Here is a 13,265-nt window from a genome sequence, read left to right as displayed (position 1 = left end):
CCTGCAGACTAAGCGAATTTCCATTTTCCTGATTTGATTTTCAATTAAATCTATTTCCATAACATTAGGTTTTAACGAGTACCTAGGTTTGCTGCCTTTAGGGAGGGTAATAAAGTGTGTTTTCTTGTAAATAAATAATAGCTCTAGTATAAAATAAATAGATTTGAATAGGGGGCCAGGGGTCCTCCCCCAAAAATCTTTGAAAAAATATAAGCTCCAAAGACGTATTTTAGGCTATTTAGAAATCAAAATAAAAGAAATTACGGATTAAGTGAATACGGTGAACATACTTGAAGGACCTTGTAATCGGCTAATTTACGAATTCCATGTAAGAACTTCACCCTTACACATTATGGAAAATAGCTGACATAAGGTAAAAGAAAGGAACAGACTCATCCAAACCCTAAATGTGTGTGTACTGTGTACCTAGGATCCTAAATAAATTGCTGGTTTGTAGCATATAACTCAGGTCTTCTCACAGACAAAGTCAAGAACTTGTCTTTGTCTATTTGAGAGCTCCAACACCTTTTTAATAATGGTAAGACGTATTTTTCACCACATAAAACGTTAAAATTTAGGGTGTCTGTCTAGTTTATTTCCATTTTAAAATTCAAGGCCAATTCTAGACTTTTTAAGACTAATGCCAAATTTTTAAACAATTAGTGATGTATTGATACCAAAATGTAGCAATTCTCAATTCTTGATACTAATGCCAATTTTTTAAATTCAACCAAATTTTTGAATTCTACACCAAACCCTGTCAAGTAAAGAAAAAAAAAGTAGCAAATAAAAAATTCTAACTAACCAATTTGGATCTTTTTGGATGATGAAAATCTTCCACGACCAAGTAGACATCATCATTAATGTCATCGTCACCGTTCGCGATCGCGGCAAAATTATGATCATTTCCCGCAGCCGTGTAGACACCATCATTATGACTGCACGGCCACAGAAACGTCATCGGCGTCGTCTGCGAATGCGATAATCGCAGCAAAATCATAAAAATTCTCTACTTTCATACCAAAATAAAGACTAAATCCCAACTTTTGAAGACCGATTTGAAATTCAGTACTTATTCCTGACTTTCCCGGTTTTCCCAACTACTAGACACCCTATAAAAATAATAAATTTTGTTTACAAAAAATCAAACTTTGAGGTTCTTATTAATTTTTTAAAGTTAATTTTTCTAACTTAACCAAAATTAATTTGAACCCTCATATCTGGGAGGGCTAAGCCCCCCAAGCCCCCCCCCCCCCCATTGGCCACCACTGACAAAGACAATTCAATATACTAAATTATTTGTTTTTTCAAGCTCTTCAAAATGGTCTAGAGAGAAATTGGGAAATTTTATGTTTTGAGGGTCATAAACGAGAAAAACCAACATTTACCCCATAAATCCCCCCATAAAACCCAGTTCCCATGGTTTGATCATACTGGTTCCCGAGCTTGTTCAAATGAACTTAGGCTTACACGTTTGTACCAAATGTCATCGAAATTGGATCATTTTTGCTCGAGTTATCATGCTAACGGACACATATGTATATTTATATATAAATATATATATATACGACTTGGAAATATAGCGTGAAAAACTATATTAAAGTAAACAAAAATCAGCTGTGTATGGCTTCCAAATGCTATACTTATGGAGAACATTTTACGTTATATCTAAATTTTAATTAAACTTTGGGAAATTCAACTATTTTTCCCGCCGTCTCGGGATCAAGACCTTTATTAATTTGAGCCCTCTCCTGTCGTTCTACAACATCCCAGTTGTCCACAATTTTGACGCAAAGTATCGCGTTATGTAATTAATATATAGATATAAATTTTGTATCTATCAAGCACCTGTTAAATTAGAATGAGTTTGTAAATAAATTGATTTGATATTCAAGGCAATATCAACATAGTTTTATAAGCTCAGAAAGGCAGGATCCACCTTTGTAAGATACATTTATAGATAGCTCTCTTACAGGTGTTTTCTACAAACTTAAATACAGTTGAGCTCAAATGAAATGAAGCCAAAAGTGTTGCGTATTCCTTCAACACAGTTTTAGAAACTTCCTGACGTTGGGTCATAAATTCACTTGTCAAGAAGATTATTTTGGAAACCAGAATTTGGGTGGAGGTGAACAAGTAAAGTTATGATACCGTTAGTTTGATATAAAAGGGACAACCGGGTCAAAACTTAAATGTACTTCTGAGTTCCTGTTTTGTAAAACTATTGGGCATTTTACATGAGTTTTTCATGTGAATACTTTTATCTTGGAAATATAAACAATAATTTTATTTTATTTTACTCATATCATAAAACAATACACTTTTTACAATAGGAGTATTCCCTTTAGCATCCCTTTTCCAGCCGTCATACTTAACTGAATTTTACGATTGTGGTGTCATTTTAAAGCTTATGATCTAGTGCACTTTCAAATGGTAATTAAAATGTAATTTCCTTTAGGGCTTTGCCCTTCACAACTTTAATTTATTCCTAGAGTCACATTTCAAAGATCCAGTTATGGATGCTGATCAACTTTCTTTACAACAGTTTGAATTAATTGTAATTTAACAGCTGTTCCTTCAGTTTAATGTTGAACCTCTGTTAGATGTTAAAACAGGAGCAGAATAAACGGTTTATGGACAAATGTTTTTAAAAAGGAATTTTTTTACAACTAATATGATTGAGGTAGGTAAATCGCTCTTTATAGTGTAGATCAAATCTAAAATAAAAAAATGTATTGTAAATTACCGGTAGTAGTTCTATATTCACCTAATAACTGTTCTGAACAAACATAACCTTGAAAAGTTAAATGGATTGCCACTGCACTGGATTTATTTTGCCTCTGAAACCAGTTTTGGACACTATTACCCAGACAGCACACTTTATCCCAGGGACATCCCATAGTAGTCCCATATGTCCTGAGAATGTCTCGGGATATGTACGCTATCCTCAGGATATCCCGCAAAATCCCGGGACGAGTACGAAATCCACAGGATATCCTACAATATACCGTAATGTCCCGGGATTTGTAAGTTAACCTCAGGATATCCTGTAAAGTCCCGGGATATGTACGAATGCCATAGGATATCCCAGAATGTCCCATGAAATCCCGTGACATGTACAAAATCCACTGGATATCCTGCAATGTCCCGTAATGTCCCGGTAACAAACTGAAGAAAAAAATACTACCACTGATGAAATGTATATCTAAATTTAAATGTTCAACAATGCCAATATATAATAATTTGTTTTTTTCACTAGCGTTTTCAGAAGCTTGGTTTCCATCTTCAGGCTGTGTTTACACTAGTACAAAAAGTAAATATTTACTTAATAAATTAATTTTAAACAAAGTTAAAACAGATGATTTTAAGGATATTGGAAAAATAAAAAATAATATTAGAAAAATTAATCTTTTGAATTTTGGATATATTACAGTGTTGTTCTTGATGTAATTATTTTCAGTAATTCCGAATTTATAATTGGGCCGTCTTCATTATTTAACAAATAATTTTGGTCTGTTTTTTTTTCTAAAAATAAGATTCCCACGCATTAAGACGTCGAGGTTTTATAATTTGTTTTAAAAGTTTAAGGTTTCCCAGATTGAAAATATGTCTTGTTAATACTGTGGGTTAATACAAGGGCTGACTTAACGTTACTGACATATTACTACCACTGAGTTCAAGAAAACTAGAGTTCTATCATAGTTGTGTGAAATATGAATTTAATTCTAACTTTAAATTAATAAAACAACAAAAAAATAATTTTAATCCTATAACAATCAATTATAACAGTGCTAATCTAATGGTAATTAAATAATCTATATTCAAATACCAGTATCCTCTCCAACTACCAGAAAAACAATTCAACTACTTGAGGCATAAACAGATTAACAGAATCATATTATAGCCTATACTGGGGTAGTATCAAAAATATTTTAAGTATTGCGACCATTGCAACTGTCGACTACTCTTTCACCACTTGAAAACACTCATATCCACCAAGCGTAGATAGCTCAGGAGGTAAGGTAAGAGGCTCATAAGGCGAAGGTACCAGGTTCGAGACCCGTCAGGGCCAAAAACTTTTTTCTCGTTTTTTTCTTCAAAATTTGTGATTATTAACTATTTAATCAATTTAATAAACTTTCCAGTGGATATCCTGGGATATCCCAAGTTGACCATAGGACCACTATGGGATATCTTGCATATCCTGTCGCAATATCCGTGGGATGTCCTGAGGAGAAAGTGTGCTGTCTGGGTAACTGCACAGTTTGTGCACAGGTCCCCTTTTGTTTAACTTTATTTATTCAACTTTATACTTTTTTCATTATTTTGCTTTATATTTTGCATTATTGTTTCTCTTAATTACAATTTTAATTGTAGCATAATAATATTTAAATATTTAAAGTTTCTTGGTGTGAAAATGTTACACCTTTATCTTCATTGTTCTATATACTTAATGATTTTACTCTTAATTCAATTGAATGTCCCCTCTTAAGCATACAATATTCTCGGTGCCCGGCTTTGCACATAATATATAATATATTAACATTGACTATACACAAAAATATTACACAAACTAGAATTATCAACCTCTCCCAAAATGTGTGAGAGCGTGGTGCAGTAGACTTACCAGCATATATGACCGCTGAATGAAGTACGTCAAAATCATTCACTATACATGATAGACCATTTGCCAATTAAGATGTTGTGTGGTGTGGGAGGAACGAGGAAAAGTCTGACAACAAAACTAAGAGCATAAAAAATAACGAGTGCTATCTACGTTTTTGTAAACACGGAACAGTTGGAATATTTTCTATACAAAATTATTGCAGGGAAATTTACAAACATCTATTCTATATATAATTCAGTTTTAAAAATCTTTGTACAACTAAATCTAGAGTTCTACTGGACCGATTTTATTAATTAATGGGTCGTTGGAAAGCTTAGGTCGTGTAGATTTGCAAATAATTATGAAAGTTTGTTTTTATTATGATCTATGGTGAAAATTTTCAAAAAAAACATGTTTTCCATAAGAAATACATTGAAAACGGTGTTTTTCACACTTTTTATTTGGGTGCGACTTTTAGCTGCCTTTTTTAGTGTTTCCAAGAAGTGTATGGTATCAATTTGTAGGAAATTTTATTCTCTTTCAGAATATCACCTTCCACTTTGGTCGATTTCCTCACCATTTAAAAGTTATTTGCAAAAAAGCTAAGCAACCTCCGAATTTATAATAATGAGAAAATATTGAGTTTGGGATATTTTTGTTAAACTTTGTACAACTAAATCTAGACTTCTACCGGACCGATTTTGTTAATTAATGAGTCATTGGAAAGCCTTACTCATGTAAATTTGCAAATAATTATGAAAAGTTGATTTTATTTAATATTTGTGGTGGAAAAATAAAAACAACAAAAATACATTAAAAACTGTTTTTCAGGTTTTTATTTTCAAGTTTATTTTTGTAGCCAGCTTTTGGCTGCCTTTATTAAATAATTTCAAGAAATACACAGAAGGTATTTGTAGGAAATTTTATCTTCTTTCAGAATATCACGTGCATTTTCTACGATTTACTCACCATTTAAAAGTTATTGTCAAATTAGATAAGTGACCTCCAAATTTTTAGTTGTTAAAAATACTGAATTAGGGATATTTTTGTTAAACTTTGTACAACTAAATCTAGACTTCTACTGGACCGATTTTGTTAACTAATGTACTGTTTGAAAGCCTAATTTGTGTAGATTTGCAAATAATTATGAAAGTTAGATTTTATTAAAAATTTGTAGTGAATAAAGAATAAAAAGCAAAAATACATTAAAAACTGTTTTTTTTTATAGTTAATATTTTAAAATTTCAATTTATAGTTAACTTTAGGTTGCCTTTTTTGAATATTTTCAAAAAACGCTTAAGAGTACTTTGTAGCAAATTTTATTCTCTTTCAGAATATCACCTTCCACTTTGGTCGGTTTCCTCACCATTTAAGAGTTATTTGCAAAAAAGCTTAGCAACCTCCTAATTTATTGTGGTGAGAAAATATTGAATTGGAGAGATTTTTGTTAACTTTCTACAACTAAATCTACAGTTCTACTGGACCGATTTTATTAATTAATAGGTCAATAAAATCTGTGTAGATTTCCAAATAATTAGTAAAGTTTGAGTTTTATTTATTTATGGTAGTAATACGTTTGTCGGTATGAATAATCTAAAAATCTTTATGGTAGTAATAATGGGTTAGCCAGTATGCATCATCTGATCATATGGAACACATGTATTAACCTATAGTTTAACAGCTGATTGTTTTATTGTTATTTCCTTGATTTTTCTTTGTTTACATTTAGTTGTTTACTATTTGAATTGGTGGTTGGGGTCCGTAAAGTGTGTTTCTAAAGTGATGTTTTTAATCTGTACCATTAATAAGTATTGGTAAGTTAAGTGATGTATGGATTTCATAACCAAAAATAATAATTTTAAACTGTCAATTATAAATTATTCAAATTTAATTTATAATTCACAGTTTAAAATAGTATTTAATATTCGTTATTTTGAACTGTTAATTATAAACTAAATATTTTACATTAGTTGAAAAATGAATAACTTTACTCTTCACTACATGGTTGGTGATGGAAACTGTTTCTTTAGAAGTGTCTCATTTTTATGCCATAAATCTCAATCCAGATACAGTGATATACGATCCACGGTAGTTGATGAAGTCGTCAATAACTGGGACTACTATTGTCCTTTGATCGTAGGGGATAAGACATATAGACTAGAAGTAAAAAACGCGACGGAATACAGAAATTTGATGACCAAAGATGGGGAATACGCCGGTAATGTCAAAATCGAAGCTGCAGCAAGAGTTTTTGACTGCCAATTTAAAATATATGCTGAGAAATTGGATTATTTTGTAACGGTTGGTGAAGGCACAACGATCTATAAACTAGGATTCTCAGGAAATGTGGATGCTGGGCATTACGATGTTTTGATAGAACAATAGTATGCCTGAGAATCAAGAGGATATAATCTTACCTAAATCAAAACGTGGCCGTGCATCAAAAAATAGAAAAAGTAAAACATGTTCTGGCAGACGTGAATCAACAGCTCATAAAAATAAATTGAAGAAACCAAATTATAGTATAGATAAAGATTTACTACAAGGGGTAAAAGAGTGTTTATCAAGCAATCAGGATGGAGACCCAGAAAATGAAAAAGAAACAGAACAAGATAGTCTGACCAACACTTCACTCAGAGATGATGCAACTTCCTCAACCTCCTTGGTATTGGGAATGCCAATACACAAATTAAATTTAAAAATTGGAGCTGTAATAATGTTGCTACGAAATCTTACCAGAAATCGGGGGTTATGTAATGGCACACAATTAATTGTTAAAGAACTTTTAATAGTTCCCAATTTTAACAGTTAATAGAAGCCCAATTTAATAATTGCAGAGGTTTTAACTGGATCAGCAGCACGTGAAATTGTATTCATTCCAAGGATTGACTTAGCACAGACGGACACAGATTTACCATTTGTTTTAAAAAGACGGCAATTTCCTTTAAAATTAGCGTTTGCTATTACAATAAACATAGCGCAAGGCCAGACATTGGATAAAGTTGGGATATACCTTCCAGCACCAGTATTCAGCCATGGACAATTGTATGTTGCAATATCAAGGGTTAAAAGGTTTGAAGACATAAAAATTAAAATTATCCCTGGCAAAGAACAAGGAAGATTATTAAAACAATCAGATGAAGTCTTTACAAAGAATGTTGTTTACAAAGAAATACTGTAAATAAAATATTTTTGTAAAATTTTAATTGTTTTTCATTATTTTACTCTTTTAGAAAATAAGTTTATTTTCTAAATAATTTCATTCTTTAAAAAATGTTCAGGTAGGTACTTACAAGGGCATATATTATGTACTACTGTACTTTCTAGGGACCGTTGTATTTAACTACAACGGGCTCTGTTGCTAGTCCTTAATATTTTGTAAACAAGCTGTAAATTTCTAATAAGATTGATGATTGTTTCAGAACACAGCTGAGTGCTGTATTCAATGTTGTCAAGTTGGTAGACGTGCTAGACTCTAAAGATGCTGACAATCTGGCTCTACTTGCTCGTCCAGAACTGGGAATCACATTCACTAAACTCCACTGTTGGAAGCTCACAGAGTACGAAAAGTGTGTGTTTCTAGATGCAGACACTCTTGTAAGTTGAATTATTGCTCCTTGTATTACCGGTACTGTGTGGTACAGTTTTGAATATAAAATTTTAATTTTGCCTGAATGATTGCGGTTAGTGGTGCGGTAATGGTGTTCTTTCTTTGTTATTGTCTAAATTAGTGTTTTCTGTGGATCCCAATGTTTTCCAGGTGATTTTACGAGGTGATTTTTATATCAAAATACAGATGCTGCAATTAAGGGGGGCAAGACAAGGTGGTTGTTCTAAGGATTCTGATGGTTGTTGTAAGGAATAAATTTATATGTTTATCTACAGGGTGTTTGTGAACTCTCTCGAAAAAATTCACAGGATTATTCCTTGGGTTAATACATGAATATTTTACATTATAACCATGGGTCGCCGGAGCCTTGTTTTCTGTCTGTCTGTCTGTATGTGTTTTTTATAAATAACCTTATAACTCGAGTTTTAATCGAGGTACAAACTTTAAATTTGACACACTTGTGTACTTTAACGTGGTACACAAACATGCAAAATTTCATTTCGTTGACTATAGCCGTGTCAAAATGGCGGCAATCTAAAATCTTTGACCTCAAATTACATGAAAACCACTAGAGTTACAAAAAAAAAAACAAAAAAAAAAAAAAAAAAAAAAAAAAACACAAGAATAATTAAATGTAGGAAATTTTATGCTAAATCAAATGACACCTAGATCTTAAAGATCGGACAACAAACAGCTGAGTTATTAATTTTTTAAATAATTAATAATTTCTTTACTGGCTTTTAATTGTTATTGTTTGTTCTTTAAAATCATCTGATACAGAGTACATTACGTAACCTTAAACAGATCTCAATAGTTAAGGTAAAAATAGGACACTTAATACATTTACCATCTAGTAAAAAAACTAAAAAATGTTGTTGTTAGGGCAAACCAGCTGTCTTACATTGTTGTGACAATTTAGAAAGGATCAGATGATTTTAAAGAATAAATAATAACAATTAAAAACCAGTAAAGAAATTATTAATTATTTAAAAAATTAATAACTCAAAAATATTATCTGATTATCATCTCAAAATCATCTGTCCAACCAGCTGTCTTACATTGTTGTTACAATTTAGAAAGGATCAGATGATTTTAAAGAATAAACAATAACAATTAAAAGCCAGTAAAGAAATTATTAATTATTTAAAAATTAATAACCCAGCTGTTTGTTGTCCAATCTTTAAGGTCTATGTGTCATTTGATTTGGCATAAAATTTCCTACATTTTGTTATCCTTGTGTTTTTTTGTAACTCTAGTGGTTTTCATGTAATTTGAGATCAAAGATTTTAGATTGCCGCCATTTTGAAACGGCTATAGTCAACGAAATGAAGTTTTGCATGTTTATGTACCACGTTAAAATACACAAGTGTGTCAAATTTAAAGTTTGTACCTCGATTCAAACTCGAGTGATAAGGTTATTTATAAAAAACACAGACAGACAGAAAACGAGGCTCCGGCGACCCATGTTTATAATGTAAAATATTCATGTATTAACCCAAGGAATAATCCTGTGAATTTTTTCGAGAGAGTTCACAAACACCCTGTATAACTTGTCCCCATGTATTTCAGGTGGTTTATGCCCCCTTAATTTAGTGGTCAGTTGCCTCCTCTCTGTAGGAAGAATGAAATAATATCTAAGGGAAACCCGTTATACTATGCTGATTATAAAACTTTTTTAAGTCAATAACTTATATTTTTTATAGAATTCTTTAAAATAAAAAAAAACCATTTCAGTTTCTAAACATACAGTATGGATTTAATATTTCAATACGGTATACACAATTTCAACAATATAACATCATAGCCTACTATGATGGAATAAACAAATCTGAATTTAAGTCTACTTTTGTTTTGTGAGTTTCAACGACAGTGGCGTTTATCGAGGTTTTTAAAACAACAGCCAAAACCCTGTATTTGTTGTTGAGTAATTAGCCTTATCAAAAATATTATCTCCTTCCCGAGTCCGATTTACGAATTTACCCTTCTCGCTATCAAACTGGCAACCTTGGCTTACTTTCAATAAATTTAGAGAAGCTCTTTAACCACTTGGCTACGCATTCAGATTTTCATACAACCAGCCCCAAATATCTGTGAATAATTAATAAATAGCTAAACCACAACTTTCACTGACAGTTACTATAACATTTTACAAGTAATGTCTCTTGACAATTGAAAATAATATCTTCTCAGAATCATTTTTAATATTCAGAATATTAGACTTAATGCATCTTCCCGTAGCCCTGTATAACATTGGAGCTGCTAAGTGTTGACGGGATATTCTTAGCCGGAGAAAGACGCACACACATTTGGTCCTGTGCCACGTTCGCATTGTTGACACCGAACCCTGCTAGCCATCTCATTACCTGGTTAAGGTTTAACAGATAACCTAATTTACAAAACCTCAACAATCTTAATGTTACTTGTTTGTATTAGGTGTGCGTTTAGGCGCAAGTCAGAAGTAGTTTATAATAGCCTTTCATTATTTTTAAATTGTCAGTTCACTGTTACAAAGAACCTCAAAAAACCCACACCTCACGAATAAAAAGTGTAACCTGATCTCTAAAAGGCTTGACACTGTAGTAGCATATTAATGAAACTAAATATTCTGTATTTATATTTTGTTCAACTAAATTTAAGTGTTAATGAATGGTGTAATGGAGCGAAGTGAAGCTCTTTGGGGTCAATGCGTTCTTTATAACACTTACTTAATCTCAATAACGGCTGAATATAATTTAGCCAAACTTACCAAGATTGTTTTGTCAAATGTTTGAATGGTTTAGACGTAACCAATTTCTATTTTTGATAATGCCTATATAATTTTAAAGTAACTCAAAGTTTTTAAATTTTAACATTCATTGGTCTTACGCGTTGCCATGATGGTTACAAAATAACGACGTAAATGTAAACAAAACAAAGAATCATAGCATATGTTAAAGTCAAACCATGACCTAAACACTGTACATGGGAAAAAGATTTGCATGATGACAACTGATCAAATGCCACAGAGAAAGTCTTAGGTTTTCATTTAAGTCCCAATTTAAAAATGACCACTGATAGGTACAGTCATAAAACATACTTTCTTAGGTAAATTAATTCAAAAGCCCAATTTTATTTATACTAGTCTAGTTAAGATGGGGACATAACTGAGGTATTGTCATACAACCAGCCCCAAATATGAGTGAAGTATTAGTATAAAATGAAGTCAAAACCTACTCTTACACAAGTTGGTGTGTGGCAACGCGATGGTATTCCTGTTCCCATGGTAATAACAGTAATAACAAACGTGTAAACAAAAATATCGTGCATACACTTCTTAATAAATTAGTGTACAACAGGTGTTTCGGTTTTTTTTTTTTTTTTTTTTTTTTTTTTTATTTATTTATTTGTCATGAGAGCCGAAGCCCCCTGACTGCATACCCGGTACCTATCCTTTAGGACATACCCGGGCCCCATGATGTAGGCCGAAGCTTACGCATCAACCTTTAGCACATCATGGGCGGATGACTTAAGGTCATCAGGCTCGCCGGCTGCCGAAGCAGACCCTTCGGAAGGAGGGTTGCCCCTCAATCCTAACCAGGGATTCCGGCTGCTTGTTTAAGCGTCACTCCACCTGGGTTCCACTAGGTCAGGACCTAGAGGTCCATGGTAGAGCGCCCCGACGCATTTAGTGCAAGCAACACTCGGGACCTATCTAATCCCTGACAGGCAGAACCCGCCATCAATAGCCAGGAGGAAGGGGACCCCAACCTCCCATTTACACCACTACCCGATCGAGGCCTTACCCATTGCTGGGAAACCAGAGATAACCAGAGCGATAGATCCCCAGATACCCCTGGCGGGCTCGGACCCAGCACCCGATCTACTTCGTTTGCCCGTCAGACCCAACATCACTGCCAGGCCATCAGGGTTTCCCAAAAGGAGGCAGGTATAGAAGTGGGACCCACCCGGATGAACCTATCCACCAGAGGTGGCGACACCCTTGACTCAATTGAGGTTCCGGAAAGAACCCCCCACACTCAAGATAACCATACCGTCCGTGCTCAGAGACAGGGATTGGTTTGCATAAGTGCCTACAAACCGTTGCCCTCACACTGCGGAAAGTTACGTTGCCCTTGAGTGTCCCCGTGAGCTACGGGTACTTGCCCGTTTTCACCTCCAGGAAAGGTTACTTCCAAAGTCGAGGATTTGCCCACTGAATGCTGGTCGCACACAACAAGCAGGCCGAAGCCCAAAGAACCACAGACACAGGTAGGTTAGAGATTATGATGCACTTCCATCTCTCCTAGAGCTAAACACCCCTCCATCCTGGATAAAGGAATGTCACTGGGACCCAATGCCCAGTCGTCCATGTCTGTGGCCTACTTGAAAATGCCGATACCAACACGGAGCATTTACCTCCCCTCTGGGGGCTAGGTATTTCACCTCCCAGGACGAGGCTACTTCCAAAGTCGAGGATATGCCTCACAAAATGTCAGTCGTACACGACAGGTAGGACTCAGTCACAACCACAAGCTACAGGCAGGTGAAAGATCTATGAACTTAATCAACACTAGCAGAGCTGAACACCCCACCACCCTGAATGGAGGGAATGTCACTGGGTACTCTCACTTTGGGTACAACCCAAAGAGGCTGGCTTGTCCAGTCGTCCATAACTTGTGGTCTACCTGAAGTGCCGGTTCCAACACCGGGCAATTACCTCCCCTCTGGGAGAGCTAGGGTCCGCGTGGTCGCCCAGGCCACGAACCCACGCAAGCGTGGGCCCCCTGCGGTTAATTCGGTTTTCGGTGTTTCGGTTTGCTGGAAGAGCAATGTTGCCGCCTTTGTATAATGAAGGGAGATCCCTCGTGTATTTGTTACTGACTAAGAACAGTTTTTTCATTAGCCATTGACCATTTAATATCAAGTAAGCCAATGTTTAAGGTCGAAGCTACACTTAATGATTGAAATGAAATGAAATAATATTTATTGGCAAAACACGTACAGAATATTACAGGATGTATGTACAGGTGCTTCGTCGTAAATAAAATTGTCTTTATACAAGTTGTTTCT

At 34.3% G+C, this 13,265-nt stretch overlaps 1 protein-coding gene across 3 annotated transcripts in view; it reads left to right on the top strand.

Annotated features, from left to right (window-relative positions):
• Positions 1 to 13,265, top strand: part of LOC128989599 (glycogenin-1) — a 39,264-nt gene that overhangs the window by 14,210 nt on the left and 11,789 nt on the right. For all 3 annotated transcript variants that reach the window (XM_054411533.1, XM_054411532.1, XM_054411534.1), the window contains exon 3: positions 8,029 to 8,203. In XM_054411533.1, coding sequence (XP_054267508.1) covers positions 8,029 to 8,203 — 175 coding nt within the window. The remainder of the gene's footprint in view (positions 1 to 8,028; positions 8,204 to 13,265) is intronic.

The sequence above is a fragment of the Macrosteles quadrilineatus genome, unplaced genomic scaffold, assembly GCF_028750875.1.
Source record: "Macrosteles quadrilineatus isolate MER2022 unplaced genomic scaffold, UCM_ALF_1.0 Scaffold_3__2_contigs__length_128488019, whole genome shotgun sequence".
In the NCBI taxonomy this organism is placed as follows: Eukaryota; Metazoa; Arthropoda; class Insecta; order Hemiptera; family Cicadellidae; genus Macrosteles; species Macrosteles quadrilineatus.
The sequence above is the reverse complement of the archived record's forward strand: the minus strand, read 5'-3'. Positions and strand labels throughout refer to the sequence as shown.